Here is an 18389-nt window from a genome sequence, read left to right as displayed (position 1 = left end):
TAAAATATTATTTTATAAAAAAAACTAAATTAGTATTATCATTTTTATTGTCAAAATTTGTGGCAATTTTCATTTTCATATTTTAATTTACCGTCTGGTTCTTCGTTATACTTTTTTCTTCTTCTTACTCGTCAACTTCATCACATTCTTCCACTGAAAAACTTTTTTTTAGACTACTACACAACTTGTTAACCCATCAAATTCCAAGAACAAAATTATTTCTTTTCTCATAAAATTTGTGAAATTCATGAAGAGCAGCATAGTTAACACATGCATTCAATTATTGATAATTTTATCTATATACTTATTTTGTTTTAGATCCACATGTTTAGAATCTTCTCCAACCAAAATCCTTACTTGGTTTATAATATTTTAAAAACATAATAAAATATACTAATAATAATTTATTTAATATGAATCATATGATATATAGAAATATGAGTACACTATAAAAACTTATTAATTATAAATAAATAATATCAAGTATGTTATATCATCAAATAATATCAATTGTATCATATTCTCAAATAACCGTAACCGTATATAACCGTAACCGCTTGAACCAGAACTATATTTAAACGTAACCGTTTATAATAAACGGTTATAGTTAAGGCTAAACAATATTTCTAACTATAACCGATGGTTAATAAACCATAACCGTGACAACCGTAACTTTGGTCATGCCTATGTATAGCTAATAAAACATGTGTGTTTGTTGTCCATCTTTCTTTTTTAAACTCTAAAACTTGACTCAAACATCAAATCAAGGTCTTGCGATGTCAATCCTTCTTCCTTAGACCCAAAAATAAAAAAAATAATGAAAGAATATCAACTCATCTATAAAATCATAAACAAAAATATGTTTTGTAGCTCATAATAAATTAAAAGCACAAACGTAGATAAATAAGATAATTTATGTTTTACATCAGTTTTTATAGTATTTTAAACTTTTAAAAGGTTTCAAAATATAAAATTTGAACCTTTTAAAAAGTTTTAATATTTATAATATTTTCAACTTTTAAAATTTAAAAATTATAATATTTAAAAACTTTTTAAAAGTTAAGAATTTTAAAAATTATAATATTTTTTTGAAACTTTTCAAAGTTTTAATTTGATCAAATAAAAAACTGGATCAAACCGAATAATTTTTAAACTTGGATGCTTGAAATCAAGTTTTTCTGCTCATTCGTTGTTGGTAGCATATTAATCTTATTTTTTATATTGGTTCTGAACCATTGTCTAAAACTTTTCTAGCCGATGTGGGATATTGTGCATATATAGTTATTTTATTTCCATAAATTTTAAAAAAAAAAAATTCTAAAAAATTTTGGAAATTTTAAAAAATGTTAATGAATGACATGTTAAATCCTGATAGGTTGTTTTAAAATAATTCTTAATATAGAAAATTCTGGAAATTTTAAAAAATGTTAATAAGTGACATATTAAATCCTAATAGGTTATCTTATTATAATTGAAGGTTTTAAATCCTAAGTGGACAGTCTTAGAAGCTTCTACTTCTTATTAGTATAGATTCTTTAAATTTGGTTTAGGATTTTTGCCTTTTTGGAAAGTCTTTATCTTTGACTTTCACGACAGTGTAAACGGACTGAAAATGAAACCTCTTAGATCATTTTTTTAAGTTTTCGGCATTAACAGCTTTACTAAGCTGTTTATATACATGATTTTTTCTGGAACAGAAAACGAAAACAGATGTTAATTTACTTGGTTGTGTAGCTTACATTAGTATTTCCGTTGAATGATTTTGAGATGCAAATGAACTCATTGGAGATAGAAGAGTACAAGGAATCATTGATGGCTCAATGCGTTGACGATTTGCAAGAGCATATTGTCCAAAAAGTGGAGAAAAAAAAAATATATATATATATACTACAAATAAATAAATGTGAAATGAAGGTTACTTATCTGAAAACAAATCTAGAGTGTCACTAAAATTTTGAATTCTAGTTGTTAGGAAGGAGTAAAAAAAACAATGAACAGTGAAACCAACGAAGCTACTAATCAACCGTGTATCCTAGTATAACTAAAAAAAGAAGATCGGGCTGTCTCATTCAAACACATCACGCTACTACCAATCAACTATATAACTTTGAGCCTTTGAAATTTGAATAATGTTAAAATCCAAAACAAAACCAAAAAAAAAACATAAGAATAATGTCATATGAACCATTTTCTTATTATTACTTAGAATAATGTCAAATTATTCGCACGCATCCAACTATAGTAACGCAGGCATAACCATGACTAAGGAGATATCCTCATAATTCAACTTATTATGGAACTTGCAAGAGTCTGGAAAACAAATGTTAGAATTTGGAGATGAAGTCAAGGATAATTTGGAGAATCTCTTGAGGCTTCTCTTGGTTAATGAAGTGAGCCACTCCTTCCATGACCACAGGCTCTTCGAGTAAAGGCACATCTTCCTTAAACTTTGGACCGTTTATGTATTCCTTCACACCAGGCATATAGTAGACCAGATCAAGGTCCCCTATCACAAACTTTGTAGGCACCTGGATTTTGCTTCCTACCCATGGACCCAACAGCTCATTGTTCCTGCCATTACAAAACGCAGTTGACACTTCTGCCTAAACAATAGGGACGGGGACAACAATTTCTCTTGTACAAAAGCTTACCGGTTAAAATTACGGTAGTAATTGACTGGACCAGAGAAGCCTTTCTCTTCAAACTTGGTGACGAAGTAAGCAACATCTTCCTCAGTTAGCCAAGACGGTAAAGGTATAGTTTCATCTTTCGATCCCCAAAAGCTTTTGTCTTTCGGTATATTAAGCGGTGCAGGAGTTCTGTAAGTGAGTATCTTCTTCATAACTCTCTCTGTTCCAACCTCTGCAAGTTCAGTCTCTATATCTCCAACCTCCTACACTCAAGACTCCACCAATCAAACCCTATAAACTAAAGATTCCTTTGACTTCAAGTAATTAGCTAGGAAGAAAGAGTAAAGAACGAACCTGAAACCTACAGACGTAGTAATCATCGCCGTAGAAAGCACGCAAGCGATCAACGGGCTTCACCGAGGGATCGGTTGGCCGGAAAGAGAAGGGAACGCTAAGGTTCACCAAAGCTCTGACTTTATCAGGTCGGAAGAGACATAAGTACCAAGCGATGAGAGCTCCCCAGTCATGTCCGACCACAAACACCTTCTCATCCTCGGAAGAGGTTAAGGCGGATATGACAGCGATCATGTCACCTACGATGTTGAAGCAAGTGTAGGAAGAGATCTCAGCAGGAGCATCGGAGTCACCGTAACCACGTAGGTCAGGAGCAACGGCTCGGTAGCCACGAGCGGCGAGTCCGGGGATCTGGTGACGCCATGAGTACCAAAGCTCAGGGAAGCCATGGAAGAGGAGAACTATAGGACCATCGGAAGGGCCTTGGATCGCCACATGGATGTCTACGCCGTTTCCTCTTACCTTGTGGTGCTCCATTATTTTTACTTTTTTTTTTGTGGTTCACAGTGGCTAAAGGAGAGAATCTTGAGTGACTAGTCTTTTTATACACTAGAGATAGATTTTCATCTTGTGTTTATCTCCAACACGTGTTAAAAATTCTCTCATCTAGAATGTGTTCTTTAGCGTCAATCTACTAAAGTCGGACGAGTGCAATGAATCGAATTGGGAATGATTTGACATTTCGGCATTTACGAAAAAAAAAAGATTTTGTTTTCATGGGAAACGTTATTAATTGAGAAAGACATTAAATTTTGCAATTTTTAAGCTTTAAAGGAGATAGTAAAAAAGATGTGTTAATATTTTGTTGAAATTTTTGATTTGGTGAATCGTGGAGACAAATCATTAATCAAATTACATTAATGATTTATATTTATTTTTCGTAGTAAGAAAGGAACCGTTAGAGAAATTATAAGCATTAAATGTATTTCTTGAATAAAAAGTTGACTAGTTTTTCATTAAAAACAATTAATATTGGGACCCCTTAATATATTGTGGTTTATGATTTTATTTTTTTTTGACAAGCAAAACTTTCAAAAGAGGGAAATTCATACAAATGAAAGTAGGAAATAAATAAATATAGTGGTTCCATGGATTTTCTAAGGGAATGCTCAACTTTAAGAAATTTGCAATGTTTGAAAAATCTTTTGGGACTATAGCGGAATCGACCATGAAGATGGACTTCGCAAATTCTTCAACCAACAAGTGATCATAGACAGCTTGCACAATATATATATAAGAGCTTTTAGAAGAGTGCTCCATGAAGGAGACACAAGGTAGGTTTCTCGCCGGCAAGAGAATGATCAAGAACACTAGTTCAAGGTTTTCAAAACTTTTAAGCTCAAATCTCAAGACTTTAGGTGAAGCTACAAATAGGAATCACAAATGATATGTGCAATACCATAACAAAGCAGGTGGGTCCTCCCTCACATGAAGCCATCGGCCATAGAGGTTAAATGAATTCCACACAAAGCTTGTAATTGATTATACACTGGAAAAGTGACAAAAACCCCAAGCGATTGGGAAATGGGGGTCAGGATACACATGCAATTGAATTCCAAGCTTTGGGGTTCGCAAAATATAGACATAAGGACTACTATTACCAAGGTTCTTAAAAGCTTAAAGCAAAACCATAACATCAATGGTAAATTACATCTCAGAGGGAGTCTTCTGCCAAAGAGATTGTAATCTAGATACAACCACATACTAAGGTTTGACAATAATAAACTTGATTAGACCTGAACTTAATAGGAACTGGATTTAAAACAAACCTTATGATGCTCTTCTCCAAACTGTTCTTTTCATGGATAAAATCTTTGTTGTTGCAAAAGGTGCTTGTAAGGGTTTGGGGTTTAGAAGAAACCAAGCTGAAAGGTGGAAGAGAATATGGTAATTACCACTCCGTGGAGATGGGATCATAATGCCATTCCATTTCAATCTTTTATTGGTGAAACAATGAGATGCGGCTTGAAGAGACGTTCTAAGCATTGGTTTGGGAATCCTCAAGTAGCAATTGTGATAAATGAGCTGGATTCGAACCTCACATTTGTAGGTGATTAGGTATTGCTTTTCCTTGAAACTGATGAAGGCGAAAATCTGTGTGTGACATTCACGTTTAATAAACCGGGAGCAGAGGCTCAGCCAACATCGAGGTAAGGCTGGAATTGTAGCTTTAAGATCCTTCATAGTAAAACTTTCATGATGGGACAATTCAATGTGAGAAGGGCTGCTCACCAAGTTGGAAATCAAATAGATGAAAAGAAGAATATCTGAAGCATCACTAGGCCAAAGTGGTGAATCAGATGGACTACATCTCCAAATGTGCAGGATTCGTCGTGAACCATCTGAGGCCTAGCTTGGCAGTAGAATACAAAGGCGTGGGTTTCAGACCAAGTAGGAGACCCCTTATGATTTTTCCTTGTAGTGGTGGCGGAGATGGAATTCTCGGTGAAGATCTGGGGTGTAAATTCTAGAGCAACAGGGGCTGACATTGATGGCTGGAAACTCGAGCCACCAATGTCAGAGGTCTTGTGGTTTATCATCCGGGTGTTATAGTGTTAGATTTAGATAGAATTACTTGATTTTAAGAGTTAAAAGATTTGTTTTGCTGTTAAATCAAAAACAAAACAAATAAAAAAGAGTTGAGAAATTTTGTTAAATGTACATAAAGTTCTGAGGATTCATGAATATATAAAAGGATTATATTGTATTGATGTCACTATATTTTACCATATTTATGGCCTTGTTTAGTTCATGTTTTGCATCATATAGAAGTCATTCCTTAGGTTTTATAGTTATTTATGTCCAAATATGCACTTAGGATGTTTAGAAGCATACATTGCATACATTTGTGCATTTGGAGTATTATTAGGTGTTATGGTGCTCTAAAAGGGTAAGGAAGGACTTGCTGTTATTTCTAGAGCTAAAACAGAGGATTGGAAGTATCAGGAAGGAAAAAAGAAGGCACTCGACCATACCACTCGAGCAGGCACATGGTCGAGTACATGGTGGGGTTAATAACGAGCTCCTCAAAGATCGATCCGAATGTAGATTTGACGTTGCGATTCAGCTTCAGCGTCCTTCATGATAGTTGTAGGAAATTGATTTCTCTTTCCAATGCCGGTGGTTTCAAGGCAATCTCAGCTGTCTTTCAAGAGTTATACCTGTTTTACTGAACCGATATCATACCAGATCGAAGACTGGAGTTACTTGACGGACCAACCACTCGACCATGCACTCGATCAAGCATGGTCGAGCACTTGCAGCCAACTCTCTATTTTATCCTCTAGCTAACTAGGGGTTCCCCCTCTTTACTATATATATGTGCTGGCACTTGTGGCCGAAAGGGAAGACCGTGTAGACACCTCATAACCTAGTTTTTGCCATTTTTAGCTATTTTACATTATTGCATCATCTCTTATCTTTTCTCTAGATTTTCATAGATTTGTAACCTTCATAACTTTGAATATATTGAGTATTTTCTTTCACTTCTTTGTATTAAATTGTTCATCTCATCATTATCTATCCATCCATGTCTATATCATCATTTTTTGGGTTTGTGTTCTTCATGATGATTTTTAGATCTTATTAGTGGCTTAGGATCTTAGGGATGGATTAGGCTGGGTAATAGTTATGGTTGCTTAAACTGATCAAGCTTGATTGTTTAAATATCTCTTCTAGATTAGATATGCTCTATGCTATTCTTATACTGAGAGGGTAAGAATAGATCTTAAGCTTCTTAGCATCACACCAATGTTTAAGTTTCTAGATAAGGCTAATGCTAGAGATTATCATGAAGCATGCTAAGAGATTAGATGTTTTGTTGATTTTTGACTATAATGATCTGTGTTTAATGCCTGCTTTTATATGATCTTTGCTAGTGAGAGCTAGATTGGGAGTATCTTAGCTTGATTGTTATTGCCAAGAGATTGGATTAACTTGTATTAGGAGATCATTGTCTAGAGATAGCTCATGTTTGATTGAGGTTTGTTGGCTAGTTTAGATAATCATAGCTTGAGTCCAGCCCATGAATCCATCCTTAGGACCCTCTTTATCTATTGATTTACCTGTTTGAATCTTGTTTAATCGCTTGCTGTTTGTTTACTTTCGTTGTGCTCTGTTTTGTTTGATGCTCTGTTTCAGTTCTGTTCATTCGCTTGTCAACTCGACCACCCACTCGACCATGTGCTAGGTCGAGCTCCAATTTACTTTCTTGTTTATGCATTGTTCTGTTCTTGTTTTCTTCTACTTATTAGTCAATTCTGCTTAGTATTGTTTATTGCACTTGTTCTACAGTTTAATTCAGCATTACTATTGTCTTAATTAGTTGCCTTAGTTCATTGCATTTCATTATTGTCATTAGGTTGTTAGAAACAAATCAACTTGATATTTGGCTTAACTTGAATGCATTGATCACATCTTGACTGCTTACATATCACACTCTTTATGGATTGACATCCTTTATGCTACAACATCATAAGGGTATTGAAACACCTTGCATTCCATCACATCATCTCTGCTTATGTCTTTGTTTGCATGTTCTCATACATTCATTGCATAAGTAGAACCTAGATAAAGACCTTGTTTCAATTGGCGCCGTTGCCATTAGGGTGTTTATATGTTCCAGTCGAGATTTCATTGTTTCAAGATTAAGCTATATTACTTTTTATTCTATTACTCACCTCTTTCTTGTTCTGGTGTTCTATTTTGATTCTCAGGTACCACTCGACTAGGCACTCGGCCGAGTACCTCAAGGCAAACGGTCGAGTGCTTGTTCGAGCACCTGGTCGAGCACCTGTTCAGAGACTCAGAAACACAGAAGAAAAGGTGATAATAGAACTCCCACATGATCAGACTGAACCTCAAAGGAGAAGGAAGATTGGTGATAGTGATACTCCTACTACTCATACTCAAAGATTTGGGATAGTGCCTCCTCCTATCCACAACACAAGCTTCACAATCAAGAGTAGTCTGATCTCAATGGTTAAGAGGAGCAGATTTCATGGCCTGCCTACTGAAGACCCACTTGCACACCTTGATGAGTTTGATAGGCTCTATAGCCTCACAAATATAAATGGAGTTAGTGAGGATGCATTGAAGCTGAGATTGTTTCTTTTTTCTCTATGAGATAAAGCCCATCAGTGGGAGAAGACTCTACCTCCTGGAAGAATCACCTCTTGGGTTGAATGTAAGAAGGTCTTCCTTGCAAAGTTCTTCACTAGCTCAAGGACTGCACATTTAAGGAATGAAATTTCAGGATTTCTACAAAAGAACAATGAGACCTTTTGTGAGGCATGGGAGAGGTTCAAAGGCTATCAAACACAATGCCCACATCATGGATTCAGCAGTGAATATTTGTTGTGTACTTTGTATAGAGGTGTTCTTCCCAAGATAAGGATGCTCCTAGACACAGCCTCCAATGGAAGCTTTATGAATAGAGATGTAGCTGGAGGTTTAGAATTAGTAGAGAATCTTTCTCAGTGCAATGGAAATCATAGTGAGGAGTATGATAGAAGCTTAAGGGGAGGTATTGATTCTGAGGATTGGCATAGAAGGGAACTACAAGCCTTGAATGAGAAGCTTGAGAAGCTAGATAAGCTCTTTCTACACAAAAGAGAGGACTCCCAGCAAAAGAAAGTACATGTTGTTTGTGAAGATGAGCAGTCTATGGTCCCAGTTTATCCTTCACAACAACCCCATCAAGCTCCTGCTCAAGCTCATGAGATGAAGAATATGCTTCAGCAACTCCTACAAAGTCAAGCTAATGGAGCCATGGAAACAAGTAAGAAGCTCACAGAGATGAATAACAAGGTGGATTGCACATACAGTGACCTTAATATCAAGATTGAAGCTTTAACTTGCAGAATGCTTCTCCTAGAGAGCAAGAGTGAATCTTCTTCTTCTTCTAGATAACTCCATGGGACAACAATTAACAATCTAAAGGAGTTTGCCACTGCCCAAGCTATCTCTCTCAAAGAAATATCTTCAAAGCTCCCTGAGGACAGTGACAGCCAAGATGGGGAGGATTTTCTCCAACCAGAGGTGCAGAATGAGAAGAAAACTGAGTTTGGGACACCACTCGACCATACACTCGACCATGCACACGGTCGAGTGCCTGGTCGAGTGCTTGATCGAGTCATTGCTCAAGAATCTAGCAAGCCGGTTCAGTTCATTTCTCCTCCCTATCAGCCACCTTTGCCATTTCCAGGACGGTTTAAAGAGCAAATGCTGAAAAAGTACAAGGCTTCTATTGATAAGCAAGCATTGATGGTCTTGAGTCATGAACCTTTGTTACAAGATGTTGAAATGAATGAGAAGCCACAAGTTAAAGAGCTTGAGCAGAAGAAGCCAACTATTGATGGGCAGACCTTCAGGATTGAAGAGAAAGGTCATGAAACTGAGTCTGGAATCTTTGAGGGTGTGAATGGGGTAGAAACAGAGATTTTAGGTCACTCGGCCTTCCACTCGACCTACCACTCGACCTACCACTCGACCGAGCACCTTAAGTCACTCGACCGAGTGGTACCAAGTCACCCAAAATGCCCAGACTTCATCCCCAAGCTTCACCAACAACAAGAGCCAGGAAACCCCTTCTCTAATGGTTTGTATGAGCTTCAAACTATCAACATTATACATGATTCAGTGAGGGAATTAACAACTAAGGATGAGGAGATAAGTGGTCGAATCAAGAAGCTTCATGGTAAAGTTAGAAGTTCTTCTCCAAAGAAAGCAAGGCAAGGTCTGAGTATTATCAGCAGACACAGCTCTTTTAGCATTGATCCAGGAATAAGAGGAGCAATACAATCTTTGGGAACAAAGGAGACTTCATCACCTCTATATCACCTCTATATCACCCTTCCAAAGCATAAGAAGTATGCAAAGTCAAGCTTAGAGACTTTAAACAAGCTCACTTGGGAGGAAGTCCCAAAGGTATCCATGTACATGTTGGTTTAAGTTTCTTGTTATTTTGATCTTGTTTTCTTTTGTGTTATGGTTGATCAGGTAGCATGAAGGTCCTTTAGGCACTTGGTGATATTCCAAAAATGAATCCCACCCTCAACCCATCCCAAGTAATACTCCAACTCTATCTTTGTACATACCATTGCATTTCTTGATTTTGTGTTGCTTCTTGATTCTTGAATCCTCTTTCAAATTTCTCTTACACAGAGGACTGTGTAATTTAAGTTTGGGGGAGGGTTTGAGATAGCATTTGACATTGTTTTCTGTTTTCTTATTTCAAATTTTTAGCATAATCATGTTAATACTTGCATTGCATCTAAGGCATAGAAAAACCCTAAAATTTGAAAAATTTTGCAAAAATCTTTATAAAAAAAGAGTGTTCTTGTAGTTTGCATTGCATATTAGGATCTTGTTTAGCATGTTTCATATAGGACTGTTTAATATTTGCATTAGGGATCTATGATGAGTTTTGCCTTGTTAGCTTGTTTAAATTCACTAGACTAGGATCAATGCCCAAGTTAATAGTACTTTGATGCTAGTTGAGTGGTTAGAAGCATAAGATTGAACCAAGCCTTGAATTCCTGCATTGTATTTGGTCTATATTGAAGCATGTTGTGATTTGAAGCCATTTCCTATCTATAAGAACCTAATATTGAATTTCAATTATCAATGTGTGCATTGCTTTAAACTCATGGATACCATATACATATTTGGATCATCTTTCTCCTTTTTACCACTCTTGTTGATCCAAGTAGCTGATTTTGTCATTAAGAATCAGTTCCCCTACCCCTTAACCAACCCTTCTTTCAAGCCATGTTTATTCTTGTGTGTGTGAGGCCTATTTTGGGATTGAGCTTGGTAGAAAGTGTTAGGTTTGAACTGACAAGAGTAAAACCTTGTGTAGTTCTAGTTTGCATTTTTCAAACTAGATAGGACTAGGTGGTTCACTTATTGGGTTTGGGACTTGGCTGTTTTGAAAAGAAAAGAGGAAAAAGAGAAAGAAAAAGGGTAGAGTCTTTAAGAGGAGAATGTGTTTAAGCAAAGTCTAGTGAAATGATGGGAAGTAAAAATTGTTGAAGATGGTTCTAGTTAAAGAAAGAAAAAAGAAAGAAAAAAGAAAGAAAAGAAAATTCTAGCAAAAAGCTTGTATGTCTTAAGTATGTCTTAAGAATAAGAAGAAAAGAGAACCATAGCAAATAAGTAAGAATCCCCCATCCCACTAGAAAGATCACATAAGAAACCTCTCCTAAGACTTTAAAATCAAAAGAGAAAAGGGTGAAAGAGAAGTGAAGAAGAAAAAGGGTAGAACTAGGACAATTTGGGTTTAGATTGATAGGATAAATACTTTGGGTGCCTTTGGGTAGACAAGGTTTTGTTCTTGTATGTGTCTAAGTGTTCTTACCTTTAGCATTCTTCTAAAGCTCAATCCATTTTTTATGAGAGAACCTTGATATTGATAAGCCCCACTCTAAAAAGAGACCATCATTGTCTCTAAAACATTTTACTACCAAGCCAAATGAGTTTAAGCATTGCATAAATTGATTCATGTTCTTGATTAATGAATGTTAAAGGAAATGGTTGATTTGAATGCATGTGGACATCTAAGGCTCAAATCAGTAAAGGTTGTGATAGGCTTGTCTAAAATCTTTAAGTACAGCTCATTCACCTTGCATCATAGTACTAGTAACTTGGACATTGATTCTAGCTAGTTTATTAACAAGCTTTAGGTTTTGATATCCCATTTTCAAACCTCACTTTCCTCTCTTGTCTTTTTTGTTTGCTTGAGGGTAAGCAAAGACTAAGTTTGGGGGTGTTGATGTCACTATATTTTACCATATTTATGGCTTTGTTTAGTTCATGTTTTGCATCATATAGAAGTCATTCCTTAGGTTTTATAGCCATTTATGTCCAAATATGCACTTAGGATGTTTAGAAGCATGCATTGCATACATTTGTGCATTTGGAGTATTATTAGGTGTTATGTTGCTCTAAAAGGGTAAGGAAGGACTTGCTGTTATTTCTGGAGCTAAAACAGAGGATTGGAAGTATCAGGAAGGGAAAATAAGGCACTCGACCATACCACTCGAGCAGGCACACGGTCGAGTACATGGTCGGGTTAATAACGAGCTCCTCAAAGATCGATCCGAATGTAGATTTGACGTTGCGATTCAGCTTCAGCGTCCTTCATGAGAGTTATAGGAAATTGAGTTCTCTTTCCAATGCCGGTGGTTTCAAGGCATCGGAGCTGTCTTTCAAGAGTTATACCTGTTTTACTGAACCGATATCATACCAGATCGAAGACTGGAGTTACTTGACGGACCAACTACTCGACCATTCACTCGACCGAGCATGGTCGAGCACTTGCAGCCAACTCTCTATTTTGTCCTCTAGCTAACTAGGGATTCCCCCTCTTTACTATATATATGTGCTGGCACTTGTGGCCGAAAGGGAAGACCCTGTAGACACCTCATAACCTAGTTTTTGCCATTTTTAGCTATTTTACATTATTGCATCATCTCTTATTTTTTCTCTAGATTTTCATAGATTTGTAACCTTCATAACTTTGAATCTATTGAGTATTTTCTTTCACTTCTTTGTATTAAATTGTTCATCTCATCATTATCTATCCATCCATGTCTATATCATCATTTTTTGGGTTTTTGTTCTTCATGATGATTTTTAGATCTTATTAGTGGCTTAGGATCTTAGGGATGGATTAGGCTGGGTAATAGTTATGGTTGCTTAAACTGATCAAGCTTGATTGTTTAAATATATCTTCTAGATTAGATATGCTCTATGCTATTCTTATACTGAGAGGGTAAGAATAGATCTTAAGCTTCTTAGCATAACACCAACGTTTAAGTTGCTAGATAAGGCTAATGCTAGAGATTATCATGAAGCATGCTAAGAGATTAGATGTTCTGTTGATTTTTGACTATAATGATCTGTGTTTAATGCCAGCTTTTATATGATCTTTGCTAGTGAGAGCTAGATTGGGAGTATCTTAGCTTGATTGTTATTGCCAAGAGATTGGATTAACTTATATTAGGAGATCATTGTCTAGAGATAGCTCATGTTTGATTGAGGTTTGTTGGCTAGTTTAGATAATCATAGCTTGAGTCCAGCCCATGAATCCATCCTTAGGACCCTCTTTATCTATTGATTTACCTGTTTGAATCTTGTTTAATCGCTTGCTGTTTGTTTACTTTCGTTCTGCTCTGTTTCAGTTCTGTTCATTCGCTTGTCAACTCGACCATGTGCTAGGTCGAGCTCCAATTTACTTTCTTGTTTATGCATTGTTCTGTTCTTGTTTTCTTCTACTTATTAGTCAATTCTGCTTAGTATTGTTTATTGCACTTGTTCTACAGTTTAATTCAGCATTACTATTGTCTTAATTAGTTGCCTTAGTTCATTGCATTTCATTATTGTCATTAGGTTGTTAGAAACAAATCAACTTGATATTTGGCTTAACTTGAATGCATTGATCACATCTTGACTGCTTACATATCACACTCTTTATGGATTGACATCCTTTATGCTACAACATCATAAGGGTATTGAAACACCTTGCATTCCATCACATCATCTCTGCTTATGTCTTTGTTTGCATGTTCTCATACATTCATTGCATAAGTAGAACCTAGATAAAGACCTTGTTTCATGTATTATAAAAGACTTTGAAGAATTTTAAGGATTTTCATACTATTTTGACATTAAACTGTTAAGAATCAATATCCCAGTAACACTTGATTTTTAAGAAATTATAAAATCAATTAAAACAAAACTTATCAAATACTCTCTCTGTTTCACAAAGAGTGTCATTTTGGGAGTTTTTCTTTATTTCACAAAGACTGTCATTTTGTATTTCCAATGTGATTTTTAACATCAAATTTTCTAATTTACCCTTAACCCAAAGCTTTTCTTATTGAATTTCAATTATAAACTACTCATTAAATAAGGACATATATGTATAATTCAATTTTTTCTTAATTTGTGTGTAGTTGGTCAAAATGACACTCTTTGTGAAACAGAGGGAGTATCAATTTGTATATAGAAATTAAAAATCATCATACCAATAAGGCAATAACCATAGACATGTAAAGAATGTCAGAATCCCTAAACTAATAACTGTAGATCAAAATTAAGAATGTACTGACCTAAGATAAAAATCAAATTGAAAATTTGGTTTCCCAAAGTCCCCATCTTTTGATAGCATAAGAGTTTGATCTCCCAAATTACTCAGATTTATATCGAGTGGGACCAGAATAGCCACACATCGAATTTCGTTGGTAAGATTTTATAGCCACTCAGATTTATATTTGACCCGATCAAAATTCTATTTTTGGCACATCACTTTTGTTTCCATAGACGAAGATGTCTCATTGTAGACAAGGTTGATGGTTTTTTTTTTTTTTGGTAAGAAACAGGGGATCAATCCCCTGGAAATTTATTGAAAATAAGAAAACTAAACACGTATGAGCTTTGGAACTGCAGTACCTCGGGCATCATTGTTTACAACAGACTCCAAACTCGACGGACAAGACTCTAAAAATTGAAAACCTAAAGGTAATGTAAACGTATAGTGAGTTAAGCCATCCGCAAGATGGTTTGCCTCTCTATACACATGGGAAATGCGGACTATCCAGTCTCTAGATAAGAAACCATGGCACAAACGTATCAGGAAAGCCAAGAGATGTGTTTTGGCAACCCCTGTCTATAAGAACTTCACCACCAGCTCTGAATCAACCTCCAACTCCAACCGGCTGATACTCTTCCCCCACGCGATGTAAAGTCCGTAATAAACCCCCCATAACTCTGCTAAGACCGCTGAGCAAATCCCCTTTATAATAAGATGTTATTTATAGTCTGGTGGTCTTTGATTAATCTCCTCTATAATCTATATATACATTTTTAGAGACATTTATAAAATAAATCCTAAAGTTCAAACCTATTTACAAGTATGCCATTAACATTAATTATTAATTTAATAAAAATTTGTAAAACTTGGGTTTGTTCAAAGTACTCTCTCTTACAAAGGCCCAAGCCCATTGCTATCCTAAAATTTTGGATCTGATATTTTCCCAGATCTTACCTATTTAATCGGTCGAGATCAAAATAAATAAAAAATCAACTTTCCCAATTGTAGAAGAAGAAGACACGACCCATATATCCCTCTATAACAAAAATTATTATTTAATTTAATTTGCTCATTGCAATGGATCAACTGAAAGTTTAAAACTTCAAAAATTAAAAAGATTATATGCACAACAAAACTGTATATTCTAAAGTGTCTAATTATAAATAAATTAAACAAACTAAATTACAATGTCACAATATAGTATACGCATATAATTTTAAAATTTTTAAATAATTTCAAATTATCTATACATTGCAAACCAAATAGACACATAAAAAAAATCTATACAGTTTATACTACATAAAATTTAATTAACAATATGATATCCTAACTTCACTACATAATATATTGAGTTAACATATTGTTCACTTAAAATTTATAAAACAGTACTTAAATTGTTTTAAAGTTAAAAATAGTCCCGCGGTGTACCGCGGGTGAATATCTAGTTGTTATTAAAAGCATGATTATGTTTAAAAGGGAGAAAATGGTATTTGCTATTTTGGTGAAATTGAATTTGAATGAGTTCTTAAAAGAGAATGCTCGGATTTATGGGTAACTAATAATACTTTTTTTTTTTCAAAACTTGAATGACAACCTCATGGATGTAATGGGCTGGAGCAACTGGTATCATTAAACATACTAGTAAAAGACCTAACAATGTTGTGATCGTTGTCAACTTTTCAAAATTCTGATTCCACAATGTAATCTCTCAGTCGTACAATTAGTTTCTTTAAAATTGTTGCATTATATAGTAGAAACTGTATGAATGAATGCATGAGTTCGGATGGTGTATCTTTAGCCTCCAAAAAATATAATCTCTTTTTGATTTCCACTATCATCACGATCATAATAATTTGAAAATATTATAATTCTATGTGATTTCATAAGACAATATATGGTAAAAATATTTACAAGACATTAACACATAATTTAAAGAAATATATTGATTAAACTAATAAAAATAATACAAAATGTACAAAATATTTACACCAGATAAAAAAAAAATTTAGTTAGGTAGCCATTTGTGTGATTTATGCTAAGGATTTATTCTAACTCTGATGCAGAGAAGTATATGTTGGGAATATTTCTATTACCACAACTAAGGATCGATTGAGAATGGTGTTTAGTGTTCATGGACACATGGAGAATGTATCAGTATTCAAAAAAGCAGATGGTGCATAAAGAGGCTTTGGGGTTATCAAGTTTAAGGATGTAAAGGGTGCAACGGAGGCAATCACTCATTCGAATGGCTTCAACTTTGAGAGTAGAGTGTGGCATGTCGATTACTGGGTAAAAAATCGCCGAGAAGAGATTAGGGAAGGAATGGAGAGAAGAGATATATGCTATGTGAGCAACTTCAAATATGAGTTAGACGAAGCCAGTTTAAGATACATGTTCCAACAGTGTGGAGAAGTGCCTTTTTGTAAAATTAGGAGATATCCAAAGAAGGGAAATAGTAGAGTTGTGGAGTTTGTCACTCCAGAAGCAGCATCAGAAGCTATAAAGTTGAATGGGAAGTTCATTGATGGCAGGACTATATATGCGAGTTTTGCCAAATCAAAGGTATGAATCTTTTTCTGACTAGTCTCTAAGGGACTATTATCTTACACTATATTTTGGCTCTGATTGGTAATATGAATTATTGAAGTTGAGTTGCAGAGAATTTTATAATTTGATGTAACTTGCAGTAAATATTATGTGGTAAAAACACCAGTTTGATGTAATGAATCGCTGTAAGTATATGATTTATTAATCTTACCAAAATTACTGACTGGTGACATTTTTGTGGTAGATGTTGCAGTATGTATTATTTAATTAATTTTAGTTTAAAATAAGTAATAATTATAAAGCATTAGTGAATATATTTAATAAATTTATAAAAAATAATAAACATTAAAATATATTAATAATAAAACAATTTTAATATACACAAAATTAACTACACTTCTTTTTTACATTGCAAATTAAAAATAACTATACATGCATTTCACAATATTTACAATCTTATGATATTTAGATTTATGCCTAATTTTATTTCAAATGATAATAAAAATAATAATTTTGGCAAAATATAAGAAATTCAAAATCTAAATGATAACTAACTAAAAGAAGTTATTTAATAAAATAAAAAGTAAAATTTATTTTCATTGATATATGAATTAAACAAAAAAATTAAAAAAAAAATTTTTGTTTTATATAACTGTATTTTCTGTTTTTTTTTTAATTAAAAAAAATAGCTAACTCAACTTACTACATCCTAACTCATGAAAATTTCCATGATGTTGAACAATGTTGTGAGTTAACAATTTTACAAATGTTATAAATCAAAAATTGTAAATCAACCATAACACATTGTAATTCAAATTCAACTTCAAAAAGTTCATTTTTTTCTTGATTGGTAACAGTTTTGAACGATTTATGTGTTAAGTCCATAACTCAGCTTAATTAAATGATAACTCAACTTATTTTTAATGGTTTCAGTTACTTATGCTACTTGGCACCTCCCTATATGTATTTCAGGTATCTGCACTTGAAGAGGGTCTATAACGGATGATCTGAAGACTTCTTACTTTTCGTTGTATATGTACTATGTCTTTCTTAAAACATGTGTGTAATGTCAAAAAAAAACAGGAAATCTCGTTACAGAGAAGTAGAAATTACTAAACTTCCATTGAATTGAATTTAAACCTAAAATCAAATGAGCTTGTCACTTCTCTCTAAGAATATAGCATAAGAGTTTGATCTCCCAAATTACTCAGATTTATATCGAGTGGGACCAATATAGCCACAAATCGAATTTCGTTGGTAAGATTTTATAGCCACTCAGATTTATATTTGACCCGATCAAAATTCTATTTTGGCACATCACTTTTGTTTCCATAGACGAAAGATTTCTCATTGTAGACAAGGTTGATGGTTTATTGTGTATTCGTTATTTACCCTCCAATTATTACCTTGTAGTTTGAGATTAAAAGAAAATTTGTTCAGTTTACAATATTGTGAGGAAGCATGTCAAAAAGTTGAAATTTATTTAAATTTCATCATACAAAATATAATAATAAAAATAGGTAAAAATACAATAGTATCTAAGTGACGAAGTGATTGGACCTTTTTGTGTAATCTATTTACCTTTGTTTTAATGGTGTTCTTAACTAAAGATTATGTTGTGTTATGTTTATAGAGACATGTATAATATAATTTTTGACAAAAAAAAAAAGAGATTTATAATTCGGCAATATTGATTCGAGTTTGCAACTGATCTCTTACGAGCTCAAATTTTGTTTATATTGAGCTTCGTTATTTTGTGTTGT

The 18389-nt window shown here is 34.2% G+C and overlaps 1 protein-coding gene and 1 non-coding gene across 2 annotated transcripts; both read right to left on the bottom strand.

The window, feature by feature from the left end:
* Positions 1 to 2173: 2173 nt before the first annotated feature.
* LOC104789312 (epoxide hydrolase 2-like) lies at positions 2174 to 3679 on the bottom strand. Its single transcript, XM_010515033.2, has 3 exons — positions 2985 to 3679; positions 2652 to 2893; positions 2174 to 2571 (listed from the first exon to the last, which is right to left on the bottom strand). Exons 1-3 carry the CDS (start codon positions 3459 to 3461, stop codon positions 2325 to 2327), a joined length of 966 nt encoding a protein of 321 aa, XP_010513335.2. The 5' UTR covers positions 3462 to 3679; the 3' UTR covers positions 2174 to 2324.
* A 4538-nt stretch (positions 3680 to 8217) lies between these two features.
* LOC147944090 (small nucleolar RNA R71) lies at positions 8218 to 8323 on the bottom strand. Its single transcript, XR_015558693.1, has one exon. It is a non-coding gene; the product is annotated as a small nucleolar RNA R71 (small nucleolar RNA).
* Positions 8324 to 18389: the final 10066 nt, after the last annotated feature.

Source organism: Camelina sativa, chromosome 5 (genome assembly GCF_030686135.1).
Source record: "Camelina sativa cultivar CO46 ecotype springtype chromosome 5, ASM3068613v1".
NCBI classification, from domain to species: domain Eukaryota; kingdom Viridiplantae; phylum Streptophyta; class Magnoliopsida; order Brassicales; family Brassicaceae; genus Camelina; species Camelina sativa.
Note: the sequence above shows the minus strand (reverse complement) of the source record. Positions and strands in the feature narration are given on the sequence as shown.